Source organism: Dasypus novemcinctus, chromosome 10, assembly GCF_030445035.2.
Source record: "Dasypus novemcinctus isolate mDasNov1 chromosome 10, mDasNov1.1.hap2, whole genome shotgun sequence".
In the NCBI taxonomy this organism is placed as follows: domain Eukaryota; kingdom Metazoa; phylum Chordata; class Mammalia; order Cingulata; family Dasypodidae; genus Dasypus; species Dasypus novemcinctus.
The window spans coordinates 111,084,434-111,103,585 of record NC_080682.1 but is presented as its reverse complement, the minus strand read 5'-3'; the positions used below and the strand labels follow the sequence as shown (position 1 = coordinate 111,103,585).

Sequence of the window (19,152 nt, the reverse complement as noted above, 5' to 3'; positions counted from 1 at the left end):
GGGAGAGAGGTGCTTAGTCTCTTGCACCACCTCAGCTCTCTGGTCTGCTGTGTCTCTTATCGTCTCTCCTCTGTGTCTTTTTTTGTTGTGTCATCTTGCTAGCTTTCTGTATGGGTTAGCACTCCTACACAGGCTAGCACTCCTCATGGGCTAGCTCACTGCACAGGCCAGCTTGCCTTCAGGAGGCCCTGGGGATTGAACCCTAACCTCCTATATGGTAGACCCATCACTTGAGCCACATCCGCTTCCCATAATGTACCTTTCATTTTAAGAATGCCTTCTTAAAATAACTGTTAATCTTTGTAACTACATTATTAAACTTATTTAGCTCCAATTTGTCTCACAGGGTTTTTTTGTATCATAGTTTCCTTTTTAAAATTCTTTGTTTTATATGTTGCCTTTTAGTATTTAATGTTGTAGTTAAGATGTTTGATGTTAGTCTTGTTCTTTTCCCTTTTAGGTAGCTTATGTTTTTGGCTCAAAGCTGTAAATTTTTTGTGTTAGTCAGACAAAAGGTGTGCTGATGCAAAGTACCAGAAATCTGTTGGCTTTTATAAAGGGTATTTATTTGGGGTAGAAACTTAAGTTACAAGGCCCCAAAGAGTCCACCACAAGGTACCATAAGAGGTACTTTTTCACCAAATGTTTGCTACCACGTGTTGACGCAAGATGGCTGGTGATACTGTGCGTGTTCAGCCTTCCTCTTTCCTCATAAGGCTCCATGGATCCAGCGTCTTCTGATCTCAGCTGTAGGCTGGAGGGCTTGTTTCTTTCTGGGCTCAGTCAGATGCTCTGTTCTTTTCACAAGGTCACCTGTAGACTATCAGGTGAATGGCTCCTCTCTCTTCCTGGGGATGACAGGTTCTCTCTCCTTCTGTGTCTCTGGAGCTCTCTCTCTTCCTCTGTGTTCTTCTCCTGTGTATCTACTTCTGAGTTCTTGATTGAGCGTCCATTTATATAGCCCACCAAGGGGGTGGGGACTCAATCCTGCATGCCCTGTTGACGTGGTTGAATCAAAGCCCTAATCTTGATTTAATCAAGTATATGTAAGCCTTAAATTTAAATCAATCAAAAGGTATCATGCCCAGAGGAAAAGACCAGTTTACAAACATAGTCAATATCTCTTTTTAAAAAAAATTCATAAATAATATCACACTGCTACAATTTTGTTTTAGAATTCTGAAATTTCACAGGGATATGTCTAGGTATGTGTCTTCTTTCAGTATTCTTGCTGATCTTCAGTAGGACTTTGAAGTCTTAACTCTGTTTTCAGCTCAGAGATTTTTTTCCCTCCATTATTTAATTATTCTTCTATCAATTCCAATCTCTTATACTGGATATCAGATCATCTGGATCTGTTTTCCCTCTAACTTTCTTTTCTCTCATACTTTTAATTTCTGTTCTCCTATACTATATAGTGAGTAAATTCCTCTATTTCCTATTTTAATTTAACATCTGAATTTTCATACTTATCATTCTACTATTCATTGATTCTGTGGTTTAATTTTATTATTATTTTTAATTTCTAAGGGTGCTTTCTGCTTGGCTCTTCTTTGTTCTTTTATCAGTGCTACATCCTTTCAAATTGTTCTTTAAATATCACTGACTTATTTTTTAAAAGTTTGCTCTCTGCCTGACTTTATCTTATTGTGAAGGTGCTGCTTGGTCTTCCTTCCAGCTCCTGAGTATTCTTTTTTTTTTTTTTTTGAACTATTGTGACAAGTAATAGAAGAAATTTATTTATTTATTTTTTAAAGATTTATTTATTTATTTAATTTCCCCCCCTCCCCTGGTTGTCTGTTCTTGGTGTCTATTTGCTGCGTCTTGTTTCTTTGTCCGCTTCTGTTGTCGTCAGCGGCACAGGAAGTGTGGGCGGCGCCATTCCTGGGCAGGCTGCACTTTCTTTTCACGCTGGGTGGCTTTCCTCACGGGGCGCACTCCTTGCGCGTGGGGCTCCCCCACGCGGGGGACACCCTTGCGTGGCACGGCACTCCTTGCGCGCATCAGCACTGCACATGGCCAGCTCCACACGGGTCAAGGAGGCCCGGGGTTTGAACCGCGGACCTCCCATATGGTAGACGGACGCCCTAACCACTGGGCCAAAGTCCGTTTCCCCTGATTATTCTTATAACACCTCCTAATTTTCCATTGCTTTTTCATACTTACAAATGAAACTCTAGTCTAAATTGGTAGTTGATGTAGGCTTCCCCAGCAGTTGTAGTTGAATATTTGATTGTCCTTAAAGATGTAAGGGATCGCTTCCTTTAATGATCCAACTTGATTTCCCTCATTCTTTCTTTGCTTTCCTTCCTCACACCAAAGTATCAGAATACCAAAGTATCAGGTAGGTGAGGCTGCCTGCTCTGTATTGGGGTTTGAGGAGAGTTCCAAAATCTTTCTGGAATTTACTGGTTGGAAACTCTCCAAACTTGGCTCTATGAAAGAAGGCTAAAAAGTGGCACTGCTTGGCCAAATTTATTTCCTTCAAGCCCCTGCTTGGCTGGCCTTAACCCTCCGAACTATAAATTTCATTTCCACTACGATAGTTGATCAGAGAGGTGAAGAAGTTTCAAGTGTTATTTTTATATTTTTAGGAAAAGAATTCACATGGCTGTTGCTTTCGTCCAGAGTTGGTTTTAGTAGAAAGATTAAACCAACCTATAAAAAACCTTGAAACCATTCTCTTGTGTGTTTTTATATGAGGGAGGAGTATTTGCTTTCATTTTTTAGAATGAATAATACATTAATGAAAATAAGTTGTAAGTTTCATGAGGAAATTTTTTTTTAAACAAATTTTTTTTTAAGATTTATTTTTATTTATTTCTCTCCCCTTCCCCCCAACCCCAGTTGTTGCTGTCTGTGTCCATTCACTGTGTGTTCTTCTGTGTCTGCTTGTATTCTTGTCAGCAGCACCAGGAATCTGTGTCTCTTTTTGTTGCTTCATCTTGCTGCGTCAGCTCTCCCTGTGTGTGGCCCTACTCCTGGGCAGGCTGCACTTTTATTTTTTCGCGCAGGGCAGCTCTCCTTACGGGGCGCACTCCTTGCGCGTGTGGCTCCCCTACACGGGGGACACCTCTGTATGGCACGGCACTCCTTGTGTGCATCAGCACTATGCATGGGCCAGCTTCACCACATGGGTCAGGAGACCCTGGGTTTGAACCTTGGACCTCCCATGTGGTAGGCGGATGCTCTATCCATTGCACCAAATCTGCTTCCCTCATGTGGAAATTAACAGACAAGATAAAGAAAATGCACAAAGATCAAAAGAAAATTTTGTGTGGTTAGTAAATTACATGGTTTAGTGTGTTGCTTAGATTATATAGGCATGCAATAAGTGTTAACTTGGCCAAGGAAGCCAAGAAAGAGAAGTAGTACACTGTTTGTGGGAATCGGAGGAATAACAAAAGCTCTTCTACTTCATAAGAATTTGACCTTTGATTACCTTTCTAGGTCTCTTCCCCGAAAACCTGATGAAGGTAGCATGCCAACTATGTTACTAGGCAACACTTCTTTGGTAAAATGATCTCTTGAGTAGTAAGTTGTGTCTAGACTGGGAGTAATTATAAATTAACTGTAATTTCCTGGTTCAGACACTGTACCTTTGGGCATCATTTGGGCAATGATACTTGTATTTGGGCATATCCTCTGTGGGACCTTGAAGTCCGTGCTCTTGTTTTTGTACAAGAGCTGTTGGCACCTGTGCAGCATGAGGCATCTAAGCCACATGGTCCCAAATCTATGGATCTCGTATCTTTGCACCTGAGCAGTCAGTCACCTGTGAGATAAATCTCCCAGACAGCTATATATGTGGTGGCTGCTAGGAGTCCCACAAAAGATGAACATGACAATGCACTCTCTCCAAGCTGTGGTTCCTGTCCTATGTCCTCGTGAATCTGAAGCCATGTGCGGCATGCCTTTGATCCTGAATATTTGTTGATCCTAATGGGCACTAGAGTATTTTAATCAGACCTTCGGATCTTAACAGATATTTCTTCCCAAATCCATGAGATCATTTTTATAGTGTAAATATACTCATTCTCCTGTCATGCCGGCTTAGGTTTCTGGGGCTGTGGTCTTCAGTCCTCACTTTGCCAGTCTCATAAGTGAGTTATCTATTATTGTTTTGCATTTCTTCTCTACAGAGTTGACCCCTTATTTGGTATGTGTGAAAAATTCTTACAGGAAGTGGAATTTTTTCAGAGGTAAGTATTTTATCACTCTTCTGGTTTATTAAATCTTGTCTATGCAGGGATGTAAAACCTACAGGAAACAAGAGTAGAGCAATCACAAACCAGGATTCCTAGTTTAGTCCATGCAGCCAAGCTATCATCTTATGGCAGTGTGCCTTTATTTGGGCAGTGCATTTGGTCATTTTGTTTGTTCAATAAACTTCTTAAAGTTAGAACTTCAAACTTAAATGTACAACTGAATAATAAAAACATCAGGAATCATTTGGATTCATCACTAGGCTAGGCCATCAAAAGACAAGTATTGTGTGGGAAAATTCATACACTCAGTCCGTTTTGTTTAAAAATCACGACTTCTCTGTTTTTCTCACTAAATTTATATTTCTCCATAATCTACAAACAATTGCTCCATAATTCTGAAGGTATCTTTTATTTTGTAGAATATATGTTTCCTCAGAGTTCTCTATGAAGCAAATAAGTTAAGACAGATTCAGTAGATGAATGGAAAGCTTGGTGAAGAAGTGGGAGTCAAGGTGGTACCAGACCTGTGCTGTGCTGGTAATATAATATTGGGAGGAAGACATTTATAGGATTTTAAAGCACTCTAAGTCTTATATGGGATTTTATTTCTTATAACATATTTTATTTTGTTTTTACCCCCATGAACTTTACCAAACCTGAGGTGTGTATGACCATAGCTCTGATTCTTTTAACAATTGGGTGTTGCTAGCATCCTATAAGGCTGGGCTGCAGTGTCACCGTCCACCAGCAGGTGGTGCTCTCTAGTAAATGGTAAAAGCAAACTTCAGATCCTGGTTTAGAATCTGAATTAAATTCATGACTTCCTTTGGTTAGGTTTTTTTTTACTGTCATTTTGTACAAGGCAGAAGCACTGTGGAATCAGAGCTGTGAATAATTTAATGTCTCTGAGCATCAATGCAACTTCAGTCCTATCACATAAATATAAGCTCCACGAAGACAGGCATGTTTTTTTCTTTTGCTTACGTTTATGTTCCCAGTGCCTAGAATAGTACTTGGTCCTTGGAAGATGTAAAATACATATTTTCAAAATTAACGAATGGGGAACAGATGTAGCTTAGTGGTTGAGCACCTGCTTCCCATGTGCAAGGTCCTGGGTTCAATTCTTAGTCCCTCCCTCCTAAAAAAAGTTGTTTTTTAAATTAATGACTATTGGGAATGGTTGTAGCTCAGTGGTTGAGTGCCTGCTTTACGTAGGAGGTCCCGGGTTCAATCCCCAGGACCTCCTAAAATAAAATAAAAAATATGTAAATTATAAATTATAACAATAATTCCCAAGTACACAGAATTGCTAGGATAATAAGACGGACTGTGTAAAACACTTAAAGAGTATGCCTGGTATGTAGTGGGTATTCAGTAAATGGAGGCTCCCACGGTGATCCTGTCAGTAAGGTGTGAGTGGCCTGGGGGGCATGTGTTGGTCTCTGCCATGCACCATGACTTCTCTGTACTGAGCTGGCAGAGTTCACTCGTTATTCCTCCCCCCCGGGCCTGGCCTTTGGTGAATAAACGCACCGTCAGTGGCTTCTGTTCGTTCTTCCAGGTGTTTCATCGCCGACTTGCCTCACCTCCAGGACAGCTTTGTGGACAAACTTCTTGACCTTATGCCCCGACTCATGACATCCAAACCTGCAGAAGTGGTCAAAATTCTACAGACGATGCTGCGGCAGAGTCCTTTCCTTCACCTCCCCCTTCCAGAACAGGTAAGGACCTCTGCCATACCCTTCGGGCCACATCTGCCTAGAGAGCAAAACTGCTCACCTTGGTGATGCTCTCTGGGCAGTGGGCCAGCTGGGATAGGATCTTCACTCTGACTGAGCCACGCGCTAACCCGGTACAGCAGGAAACAGGAGGGGAGGGATCATGTTTTGTTGCCCAGGGTTGTCCTGGCTTCCGAATCATCATGTTTTCTTCTCGCTTACAGATCCACAAAGCCTCAGCCACTATCATTGAGCCAGCAGGCGAGTCAGACAACCCTTTGAGGTTTACATCTGGGTTGGTGGTGGCCTTGGATGTCGATGCAACCTTGGAGCATGTGCAGGATCCCCAGAGCACTGTGAAGGTCCAGGTCTGTCAGGATTGGGTCCTTATGGAGCTTCTAGGCTGACCTTCTGCTTAAAGATTTAACTTTAACACCCTGGTAATCTGTACCTGGGGAGTAGAAACTAGGGAGGGAAGAACAAGCCTCTGTGGAGGAGGACCTGGGCTGGAGTCCCAGCTCAGCTACAGAGTAGGGTGGAGCAAATTACGTTGAACTCTGAGTCGCAGATGCTGCAGTTGACACTGAAATGAGATGAAGTCCTTGGCACCTAGGAAGGGTGTGGTAAATGATACAACCCTTCGTTTTTCATATTGTGAGGTGAAAACGTCATCTTTGCAGGGTTACATGCAAACTAATTAAAAGCACATTTTTTCAGGCTCTGGGTAGGTTAGCTGGCAAAAAACATTTATGGGTAGGAAACAGCAGTCACTTGTCAGATATATTAGAAATATGGAAGAGATGCAATAGGAACACTAACTTAGAAGAGTGATATCACCAAAAGAGAGAGATTCTCTAGGGTTCCATTTCCTTACAGAAGAAGCTTTAAACACCAAGAAAAAACCGGTAGAACCATCTTTCTTAGAGCTCTGGACAAAATTAAAGGGTCATAGTAACAGGGTGAGCGTCCGATCGAGAAGAGGGCAACTTAAAAATAGTACAAAAATCTTGTGGTACCCTTCTGACACCCTTTCACTGGCTTGGTTTGGAGGTGGTCTGTGTTCCCAGTGAGGGTTCCTGGTCCTGGATCTGGAGAGAGCAGAGCAACTCTTGTACATAGATGAGTGTGTGTGGACTGAACCAGGATACTCATCACAGACTCACCATTGCCTGACCTTACCCTGTGAATGAAGGTCAGATGGATTGCTGTATTAAAGCAGTCACACTACAGCTGTCTGAGGCAAAGGATTGCCAGCTTTGCTATATAGCGTAGCAACCAGGATAGAGGGAAAGACTGTTTCTTGGGCAAAAGGGAAATTCAGATCTGTGTAAACAAGAGTATTCCTGGGGTCATGAACGCATGACAAGAAGGACAAGAAGTTGCTTAAGAAACACAATGTTCTAGACTCGTTGTTAGGCCAGCCAAGCTCTGAAGGAGAACACTTGCACACGCTAAAACGTGGGAGGTTTCTATTTTTGTTGCTTTTAGATCCTGATATTCAAGGAATTCTCTGACATAACACTGGCTAGATACATGCTTAAGGAACAGATGCCTCAGTGACTAAATTCCAGAGCTAAGACATTAAAATATCAAAATATCCAATGCTCAGCAAAAGGTTAGAAGACATAAAAGAAACAGGAGAGACTGACCCCTGTGGAAGAGCACAGTAAAACATTAGAAATCATCAACAAAGAAGACCAAACCGGCAGCGGACTTGGCCCAGTGGTTAGGGTGTCCGTCTACCACATGGGAGGTCCGCGGTTCAAACCCCAGTTCTCCTTGACCCGTGTGGACCTGGCACATGCGCAGTGCTGATGTACGCGCAAGGAGTGCCATGCCACACAGGGGTGTCCCCCGCATAGGGGAACCCCACACGCAAGGAGTGCGCCCCATAAGGAGAGCCGCCTGGCGCAAAAGAAAGTGCAGCCTGCCCAGGAATGGTGCTGCACACACGGAGAGCTGACACAACAAGATGATGCAACCAAAAGAAACACAGATTTCCATGCCGCTGACAACAACAGAAGCGGACAAAGAAGACGCAGCAAATAGACAAAGAGAACAGATAACCGGGGTGGGGGGGAAGGGGAGAGAAATAAATAAATAAATCTTAAAAAAAAAAAAAAAGACCAAACCTTGGACATATTAGACAAGGACATTTGAAAACCTGTCTCAAAAGGAAAGCACAGGGAAGTGGATATGCCTCAAGCAGTTGGACTCCTGCCTACAACATGGGAGGTTCTGGGTTCAGTGCCTGTGCATCCTGGAGAGGACAGGCAGTACGGTGAGCTGGCACGATGGGCAGGTGCAGTGAGCTGATGCAACAAGATGACCAACAGAAGAGAGAGAAAGAGGAAAGATAATGAGAGACACAACAAACCAGGGAGTTGAGGCGGCTCAGGCGATTGAGTGCCTCTCCTCCCACACGGAAGGTCCCAGGTTTGGCTCTGGGTGCCTCCTAAGAGAAGACTAGCAGACGCAGCACACAAGCACACAACAAGTGGACACAGAGAGCAGAGAGTGAACACAAACAACAGCAGGGGGGCTGTTTTTAAAACTTTTTTAAAAACTTTTAAAAAAAGTAAATCACAAAGAACTGTGGAAAATCAGGGAAACTGTAGGTGAACACAAATTTCCTCTCTTTTCTCTTCTGGGTTCATTTGACTTTTGGCTTCTCATTCCATTTCCAATGTCCTTTCTTATAAGGATTTCAGCCATATTGGACTCAGGCCCACCCTTGTTCCGTTTGGCTGTACCATAACTAATAATACCTTTGACAGTCCTGTTCACAAATGGGTTCACACTCACAGAACCAGAGGTTGGGACTAGAACATGCCTAATATGAAGGGTATGATTCAATACCCAAAGGTGTTAAAAAAAAAGCATATTGGAGCTGGAGGAAGAAAGAATCAGTGAATTTGAAGATAAGACAATTGAAATGATCCAGACTGAGAAGAAACAAAAAAGAAAGAAGAAAAGTGGGACCTGTGGGATTCCATCAAATATACCAGTATACATATTGTGAGAGTCCTAGAAGGAGAAGAATGAAAGGAAGGGGCAAAGAGACTAGTCAAAGAAATAATGTCTGAAAAGTTCCCAATTTTAACAAAAAACATGAATATACACATCCAAGAAGCTCAGTGAACTCAAAACAAGTTAAATCAAAATAGAACGATGTCAAGACAAATCACAAACTGTCAAATGCCAATAGTAGAGAATTCTAAAATGCACAGTAGAGAAACAACATGTCATATACAAGGCAGTCTCAATAAAACTAAATACTGATTTCTCACTGGAAACCATGGAAGCAATGGAATGACATATTTAATGTGCTAGAAAAGAATTGCCATTCAGGAATTCTTTATCTAGCCAAAGAGGGAGAGGTTAAGACATTTCCAGATAAACAATATCTGAGGAACTTGAGTTCTTCACCATCAGACTGGCCCCACAAGAGATGCAAAAGGGAGTTTTTCAGATTAAAAGGAAGGGAGAGTAGACAATAGATTGAAGCCATGTGGAGAAGAAAAGATCTCTGGTAAAGGTAACTACATGGGGTAAACATAAATGTCAATACTGTTGAATTTTTGATTTGTAACGCTACTTTTTTTGACCTTCAGGATCTAAAATATAAATATAATGTAATGATCTTGAACATACAACATAAAAAGCTGTAATTTGTGACAAGAACACCAAAAAGACAGGGGACAGATAGGTATAGGAACATAGTTTAATTGATGTTAAGTTGTTGTCACATCAAAAAAGACTGATATGAAGCTAGGATATTAAATGTAATCTCCATGGTATCCACAAAGAAAATATGTGAAAAAATATGCAAGAAGGGACCATAGAAGTTTTGCTAAAAAAGATGAACTAATACAGAAATAGGTAGTAATGGAAGAATTGAGGGACAGAAGTAGTGATGTCTTGCAAAAATGAAATTGCTAAATGGCAGAAATAAGTACTGCATTATCTGTAGTTACTTCGATGTAAATGGGTTAAACTTTCCAGTAGAAAGGCAGAGATGGATAAAATGGATAAAAAAGCATGACCCAGTTATATACTATTAAGAGAGACACCTTAAATTCATACACATAAGAAGGTTAAAAATGAAAAGACAGAAAAATTCTGTGCAAATAGTAAAGAAAAAGGTGCAGAGGTGAATAAACTAGTATCAGAGAAAATAAGACTTTAAACTGTTAGAAGGGTCAATGAAGGGTACTATATATTGATAAAACTGATCAAGAAGATAAAATAATTATAAATATATATATATATCTAAAAAACAGTCCAAAAATATATAAGGCAAACATTAACAGAGCTGCAGGAAGAAACAGGTGGTTTTACTTAATAGTAGGAGTTTTCAAGACACCATTTTGAGTTATAGATCAAACATCTAGGCAGAATATCTAAAAGGAAATAGAAGATGTGAGCCCTACTGTAAACCACCTAGACTTAACTCTCATTAGAACATGCCATCCAACAACAGCAGAATATACTATTCTCAAGTGCACATTGAGCATTCTTTAGGATAAACCTTATGTTAAGTCATAAAACAAGGGAAACGGACTTGGCCCAGTGGTTAGGGTATCCGTCTACCACATGGGAGGTCCGCGGTTCAAACCCCGGGCCTCCTTGACCCATGTGGAGCTGGCCCATGCACAGTGCTGATGTATGCAAAGAGTGCCCTGCCACGCAGGGGTGTCCCCCGCATAGGGGAGCCCCACGTGCAAGGAGTGCGCCCGTAAGGAGAGCCGCCCAGCGCGAAAGAAAGTGCAGCCTGCCCAGGAATGGCGCCGCCCACACTTCCCGTGCCACTGACGACAACAGAAGCGGACAAAGAAAAAAGACGCAGCAAACAGACACAGAGAACAGACAACCGGGGGAAGGGGGGGAAATAAATAAATAAATAAATCTTTTTTTTTTAAAAAAAAAAGAGCTAAGAATGGTTTAAAAAAAAGTCATAAAACAAGATTCAATAAATTGAAAACAATTGAAACTATACAAAGTATTTTCCATAACCACAATGGAATAAAGCTAGAAAACATTAATAGAGGGAGAACTGGAAAATTCACAAATATGTGCTCTCTTAACCAATGGGTCAAAGCAGAAATCAAAACAGAAATTAGGAAATACTTTAAGATAAATGAAAGCAAAAACACATTGCAAAACTTATGGAATGCAGCAAAGGCAGTACAGTGCTCACAGAGAATTTTATAGCAGTTAATACATATGTTAGAACAAAGACAAGAATCCAAATTGGAAAGGAATAAGTAAAACTGTATTTGCAGATGACATGACCTTATTTATAGAATATTCAAAGAAATTCACAAGAAAACTGTTTCAGAGCTACATAATCAAGTTCTAGAAAGTGGCATGGTAAAAGGTGAATACTGAAAAATCAATTGTCAGTCCAAAGATGAAATTAAGAAAACAATTTCATTGTAGTAGCATCTGAAATGAATATAATATCTAAGAATAAATTTAATCAAGGATATAAAATACTTTGTATACTGAAAACGAAAATGGCAAGAAATAGTGTTCATGGAGTAGGAGAGTTAATACTGTTTACGATATCAGTATAACCCAAAGGGATCTGCAGATTCAGTGCAATCCCTATCAAAATTCCAGCAGCTTATCTTTGCAGAAATGGAAAAACGAAACCTCAAATTCATATAGGGGAAGCGGATATGGCTCAACTGGTAGAGCATCCGCCTACTATATAGGAGGACCAGAGTTGGATACCCAGGGCCTTCTGGCCTGTGTGGTGAGCTGGCCCACATGCAGTGCTGCCATGCACAAGGAGTGCCATGCCACGCGGGGGTGCCCCATGTGTAAGGAGTATGCCCCACAAGGAGAGCCACTCTGCACAAAAAAAGCGCAGCCCGCTGAGAAGAGGCACCACACATGGAGAATGGACGCAGCAAGATGATGCAACAAAAAGAGACACAGATTCCTAGAGCTGTCTGACAAAAATGCAAGCGGACACAGAAGAACACACAGCAAATGGTCAGAGAGAGCAGAAGACAGCAGGGGGAGGGGGATGCAGGGAGAAGGGGAGAGAAATAAATAAAAGAAATCTTTTAAAAAAACCCAAACATTAAAAAAAAATTCATATGGAACTACAAGGGACCCCAAATAACCAAAACAATAGTGAAAAGGAAGAACACAGTTGGAGCATATGCACATCTTAGTCTCCAGTTATACTTCAGAGCCACAGTAACCAAAACATTGTGATATTGGCATAAAGATAAACAAATAAACCAGTGGAAAAGAACTGAAAGTTCAGAAATAGACCCATACATCTATGATCAGTTGATTTTCAACAGGGATGCTAATTATATGTAATGGTGCCGGGAGAAAAACTCCTATAAGACAACTCTTGACCTAACATTCAGCAATGAATTCTTAGATTCAACATCAAAAGCATGAGTAGCAAAAGAAACGAGATAAATTTGACTCCTTATTAAAAACTTTGTGCATCAAGGGAAATTATCAAGAAAGTGAAAAGATAACCTACAGAATGGGAGAAAATAGTTGTAAACCATGTATTGGATAAGGGCTTAATATAAAAAATATATATATATAAAGAACTTTTACAATTAAAAAAAACACAAAAATAATTCTGTTATAGGATAGGCAGGCCCCTCTTGATCTAGAGGTAGCGTGGACATCACCATCCCAGGATCCACAGAATGGAGGAATAAAAATGGATTAGAGTGGACATACTGATATTCTACTGTAAAACTATTGTGACTAGTAATAGAAGAAATTGTAGCATTAAGGTGGAGAAAGTGGCCATAGTAGTTGCTGAGGGCAGGGAGAGGGAAGAAGAGATGTGATGTGGGGGCATTTTGGGGACCTTGAGTTGTCCTAAATGATACTGTAGCGTCAGATACTGGACTTTATATATCCTGCCATAACCCACTGAATGTACTAGCGGAGAGGGTGAACTACAGGGTAAACTATTATCCATGTGGTGCAGCAGTGCTCCAAAATGTGTTCACTGAGTACGATGAGTGTGCCACAGTGAAGGAGGAGGTTGTTGGTGTGGGAGGAGTGGGGTTGCAGGGTTGGGGGGTATACAGAAACGTCTTATATTTTTTAATGTAACACTCTTTTAATGATGTATATATCTTCAAAAAATACAATTTACAAAAATGATGGGGTGGGGAGTGGGGTAAATGGGAACCTCTTATGTTTTTTATGTTTTTTTTAATGTTTTTTAATGTAATGTTCTTTGTGATCTATTAACTTTAATTAAAAAAAGGTGTAAAAAAAATAAGATAGGCAAGGAACTTGAATAGATATTTCTCCAAAGAAGATATACAGATGGCCAATAAGCATATGAAAAGATGTTGAACATCATTAGCCATTAGGGAAATGCAAATCAGGAACGCAATGACACCACTTTATACTAACTAGAATGACAATTTTCTTTTTATGAGGTACCAGGAATTGAATACAGGACATAGTACATGGGAAGCAGGCACTCAACCACTTGAGCTACATCTGCTCCCCGACAATTATTTTTAAAATGGAAAATAACAAGCATTGATGAGGATTTGAAGAAACAGAAACTCAAGTATTTTTGGTTAGAATGGAAAATGGTGGGGCCATTGTGGAAAACAGTTTGGTGATTCCTCAAAAAGTTAAATGTAGATTTACTGGATGAACTCAATTCGATTTACAGGTATTATATATATCCAAAAAATTGAAAACAGGGTCTTGAACAGCTGTTGGAACTTGTGTGCCAGTATTCATAGCAACATTAATTGCAGCATCCAAGTGATAAAACAACCCAAGTGTCTGTGAGCAAGTGAATGGATAAGCAAAATGTGGTGCATACACATGATGGAATATTATTTGGCCATAAGAAAAAATTAAGTTTTTTTTTTTTTTAAAGATTTATTTATTTATTTAATTTCCCTCCCTCCCCTGGTTGTCTGTTCTTGGTGTCTATTTGCTGCGTCTTGTTTCTTTTGTCCGCTTCTGTTGTCGTCAGCGGCATGGGAAGTGTGGGTAGCGGCATGGGAAGTGTGGGTGGCGCCATTCCTGGGCAGGCTGCTCTTTCCTTTCACGCCGGGCGGCTTTCCTCACGGGCGCACTCCTTGCGCGTGGGGCTCCCCCACGCGGGGGACACCCTTGCGTGGCACGGCACTCCTTGCGCGCATCAGCGCTGCTGCATGGCCAGCTCCACACGGGTCAAGGAGGCCCGGGGTTTGAACCGTGGACCTCCCATATGGTAGACGGACGCCCTAACCACTGGGCCAAAGTCCGTTTCCCAGAAAAAATTAAGTTTTGAGACATACTGCAACATGGAAGAACCTTGAAAATAGGCTCAGTGAAATAAAGCATAAGAGAAGCTAGAAATTACAAATTTCATGGATTGAAAGCAGATTAGACATTATTAGGGGATTGATGGAAGGAGGGAAAAGTAGTGTTTGGGGGGGTGAAATCAGAGCTCAGTAACCTAACCTCATATCTAGAGGAATTAGAAAAAAAAAAAAAGAGAGAGAAAACTGAGCCCAAAATGAGCAGATGGAAGAAAATAAATAGTAGTGCAGAGATAAATAAAATAGAGACTAGAACAATAGAATCAATGAAACCAAAAGTTGATTATTTCAGAAGATCAATAAAGTTGACAAACTTTTAGCTAGACTTGACAATAAAGAACAATAACAATCAAAAATGAAAGAGGGAACATTACCTACAACTCTCAGAAATAACAAGGATACTGTCAAGAACTGTATCCCGGGAAGCAGATTGGCTCAAGTGATAGGGCCTCCACCTACCATAAGGGAGGACCCGGGTTCGATCCCCGGGGCCTCCTGGTGAAAAAGAAGAAGAGAAAGCATGCCTGCACAGTGAGCCAGTGCCCAAGCAATGAGCCAAGTTGCCAGCGCGGTGAGTTGAGTGGCTGCATGGTGATGTGAGTGCCTGTGTGGCAAGCCAGTGCCCACACAACAAGCCGAGAGCCTGCGTAGTGAGCCAGTGCCCACACAAGTGAGTCAAGCAGCAAGATGATGATGCAACAAAAAAGAGACGGGAGAGTCAAGGTGAAGTGCAGCAGAGACCAGGAACTGAGGTGGCACAAGTGACAGAGAACCTCTCTCCACATCAGAGGTCCCCAGGATCGAATTCCAGTGAATCCTAGAGGAGAAAAATGAGAAGAGAGGACAAGAAGAGAAATAGATACAGAAGTTCACACAGCTAATGGACACAGCAAAAACAGCAGGGTGGAGGAGGGGGAGGGGGAGTGGAAGAAAATATTATTTAAAAAAAAAGAATTCTATGCCAACAAATTAGATAATTTGATGAAATGGAAAAATTCCTAGAAACACAGATTACCTAAACTGACTCGAGAAGAAATAGACTATCTCAACATGGCTTCACTGGTATGAATTCTATCAAATAATTCAGAGAGGAATTAACATCACACCTTCTCAAACTCTTCCACAAAATGGGAGGAGTGTATTAGTCAGTCAAAGGGGTGCTGATACAAAATACCAGAAATCGGTTGGTTTTCATAAAGGGTATTTATTTGGGGTAGGAGCTTACAGATACCAGGCCATAAAGCATAAGTTACGTCCCTCACCAAAGTCTTATTTTCACGTGTTGGAGCAAGATGGCTGCTGACATCTGCCAGGGTTCAGGCTTCCTGGGTTCCTCCCTTCCAGGGTCTTGCTTTTCTCTGGATTCAGGGTTCCTCTCCTCCTGGGGCTTACTTCTCTTCCCTCTGTAGGCTTACTTTATAGCTTAAGGCTTCAGCATCAAACTCCAACATCAAAAACTCTAACATCAAAAACCCTCAACTCTGTCCTTTACTATGCCTTTTTATCTGTGAGTCCCCACCCACCAAGAGGTGGGGACTCAACGTCCTAATGACATGACCAGTCAAAGCCCTAATCATAACTTAATCACGCCCAGGTACAGACCAGCTTACAAACATAATCCAATATCTATTTTTGGAATTCATAACCATATCAGGGAAGTGGACTTTGCCCAATGGATAGGGTGTCCGCCTACCACTACGGTTCAAACCCCAGGCCTCCTTTACCCATGTGGAGCTGGCCCATGCGCAGTGCTAATGCGTGCAAGGAGTGCCGTGCCATACCGGGGAGTTCCCCGCGTAGGGGAGCCCCACGCGCAAGGAGTGCACCCCATAAGGAGAGCCACCCAGTGCGAAAGAGTGCAGCCTGCCCAGGAATGGTGCCGCACACATGGAGAGCTGACACAACAAGATGATGCAACAAAGAAACAAAGATTCCCGGTGCTGCTGATAAGGATAAAAGTGGCCACAGAAGAACATACAGCGAATGGACAGAGAGAGCAGACAACTGGGGAGGGGAGGAGGAGAGAAATTAAAAAAAACAAAAACAATATCAAACTGCTACAAGGAGGAAAGCCTTCCTAATTTATTCTAGGAGTCCAGTATCACCCTAATATCAAAGAAAGAGATATCCTACCAGAAGAAAATGTCAGGCTAATGTCCTTAATGAAAAAAAGATGCAAAAATCCTCAACAAAATGCTAGCAGATGGACTCTAAAAGTATATTAAAAGGATTATACACTATAACCAAGCTGAATTTCTCCAGGTATACATGAATAGTTCAATGTATGAATATCAATTAACGTAATACACATTAATACAATGAAGGAAAAAAAATGACATGATCACTTATTTGACTCATAAAGGCATTAGACAAAACCCATCCTCCTCTATTGATCAAAACAATTAGAAAACCAGGAATAGAAGGAAACTTCCTCATCATGATAAATGGCATAGATGAAAAACCCACAGCTAGTATCCTACTTAATGGTGAAAGGCTGAAAGCTTTCTTCCTAAGATCAGGAATGAGACAAGGATGCTCACTTTCACCAGTGCTATTCAATGTTATACTGGAAGCGGTAGAGCAATTAGGCAAGAAAAAGAAATAAAAGTCATCCAAATTGGAAAGGAAGAAGTAAAGCTATCCCTGTTCACAGATGACATGTTCCTTTATAGAGAAAATCTAGAAGAATCTACAAGAAAGCTAATAGAATTAATAAAGGAATTCAGCAAAGTGGTGGGATACATGATCAACATGCAAAAATTAGTGATGTATTTCTACATCGACAATGAACAGTCTGAAAAGGAAATTAAACAATTCCAATTATAATAGAATCTAAAGAATAAAATATCTAGAATAAATTTAACCAAGGATGTAAAGGACTTGCACCAAAAAAACTACAAATCTTTACTGAAAGAAATTAAGGACTTAAATAAATGGAAAGATGCTCCATATTCATGAATTGGACACTCTTTAATCAATTCAGTCTGCATTTAAACTCACAACTCCACTAATGCATTCATCCATCTTTCTCCCATCCATGTAAAAATCTTTCCTTTGCTGCACTGTGCTAAGCGCTGGGGTTAGCTAAGGCGTAAACATTGGCAAGGTAAAGATGTCACAGTTACTGCCCTTAGGATGCTCAGTCTCATAGGGAGACAGACAGAAGAAGAGGCCATCATAAAACAAATTCATTATGAGACACATAAGGGTAGGTACTAAGGAGAGGTTCTTATTTTGGAAAGTGGGTAGAGGCTCAGAAAAGGAAAGGCTTTGTGAAGATGACAGAGCTTGAGTGGGGTCTGAAAGGCTAATTAGGAAGAAAGGAGAAGGGGTAAAGAGGGTATTCTAGGCAGAAAAGATGTGTGTTTAAGGAGGGATGCAAGCATAGGCAATAATTACAACTAGAGGACAGAAGAACAGTCTGGAGCAGTCAAGGAAAGCTTCCTTGAGGAGGTAAAGATGAATCAGGCACTGGAGATGGCAAGGTTTGGCTGTACTGACAGTAGAAGAAAAATTCTGTCATATCAGCAGAAATCATTGTAAACCATGAGATCTACAGAAAACGAATTCTGAGATAGGAGTGAAACTGTGGCACCTTTTCATGTTATTGGTTCTCCACTTTAGCTACACTTCAGAATTCCTGGAAGCAGTAGAAAGCATTGATGCACAGCCTTTAGCCTACACTAATTACATCACAATCCTGAGAGGTGGGGCCCATGGATACTACTAGTGTTTTTTTTAAGAGTTCATAGGTCATTCTAATGTGCAGGCAGGATTGAGAACCAGTATTTCACATTGTCTTGAAAAGAATTTCACTGGCTAACTGAGCAAAAATGAGATTGCATACAGATTATTGAAGGGTCTTTTGTCCAACTCTAATAGGTGAAAAGTACTCTCCAGTGCTTCTCCAATACATGCATGGCCAAACTGTTGGGATACCTCTAAAAGACAGGACGATGGGAAAAGCACTGCTGCATTATGGCACAGCTGCTGGGGTTAGAACTCAGTCCAGTCCAGCTACCATTTCCTGAACACCTTCTCAGCTCTTGGTACTGCTTTAGTTGCTAGGGACATAATAGTTAAAAGATAATACGTTCTGCATTAAAATAATTTATATCCATTCTTTAAAGCAGACTTTCCAAGAACACCATTCAATAATAGTATTGTTAGCCTAATTTAAGACACTGTATTATACCCAATAATAAGAGAAAGGGTTTTTTTTTTTTTTTTTTTTCCAGTTGTTCTGAAATTCAGAATATTCTTATACTGGCCATTTTTTCCTCCCTGACTGATTTTGGGCACAGACTTTCTAAACTCCACACTTGGAAGTAATAGAGAAATGAAGGCAGGCTTCCAGGGGCCACTTTAGAGAGGAGTCAGGGCCTATCACCAAGAGCAGCTTTCCTGAGAACTCTGGGAGATTCTGCTACTTTTTTCATTTTCTTTTCCAGGCTCGTTACTGTGTGTTCTCCCTCCCCCCCACTTTTTTTTTTTTTTAATGAAGTCCGAGGTCTTGTCTTTAAAGACAAAAAGAGATAAGGTCAGGAAGCAGAGACACCTGTATCTTTCTGCTCTAGTGGGTTTGGGGCAAGGAGCCTAGAAACAGTGGGGAGTAGCAGCTCTAAAGAGGAATGAAGAATCAGGTGAGATCCTAAGATCTGAGAAGAGAGGAAAGAAGATTATGAGGCAGTTGGACTAAAACATTTCTCCCAGGGTTTCCAAGCTGGAAGACCTGTGTGGTCCCCTGACTCTGCCCTTACGGCTGTATTTACGTAGCCCACATCATGTCTGATCCTAGGATAAGCTACAGTGCATTTGTATTATGTGCAGCGTAAACAGCCTCCTACTCAGAGAGCTGGGAGGCTCCTCTGGGATGCTGAGGAGAGAACACTGTGG

The 19,152-nt window shown here is 41.1% G+C and overlaps 1 protein-coding gene across 5 annotated transcripts in view; it reads left to right on the top strand.

Annotated features, from left to right (window-relative positions):
- INTS4 (integrator complex subunit 4) overlaps window positions 1–19,152 on the top strand; it is a 145,480-nt gene that overhangs the window by 118,471 nt on the left and 7,857 nt on the right. For 4 of the 5 annotated variants that reach the window (XM_058306039.2, XM_058306037.2, XM_071218287.1 and 1 more), the window contains 3 exons: window positions 4,143–4,202; window positions 5,770–5,929; window positions 6,151–6,294. In XM_058306039.2, the coding sequence (XP_058162022.1) occupies window positions 4,143–4,202; window positions 5,770–5,929; window positions 6,151–6,294 (364 nt within the window). The remainder of the gene's footprint in view (window positions 1–4,142; window positions 4,203–5,769; window positions 5,930–6,150; window positions 6,295–19,152) is intronic. The other variant, XM_058306038.2, reaches the window with a different exon arrangement.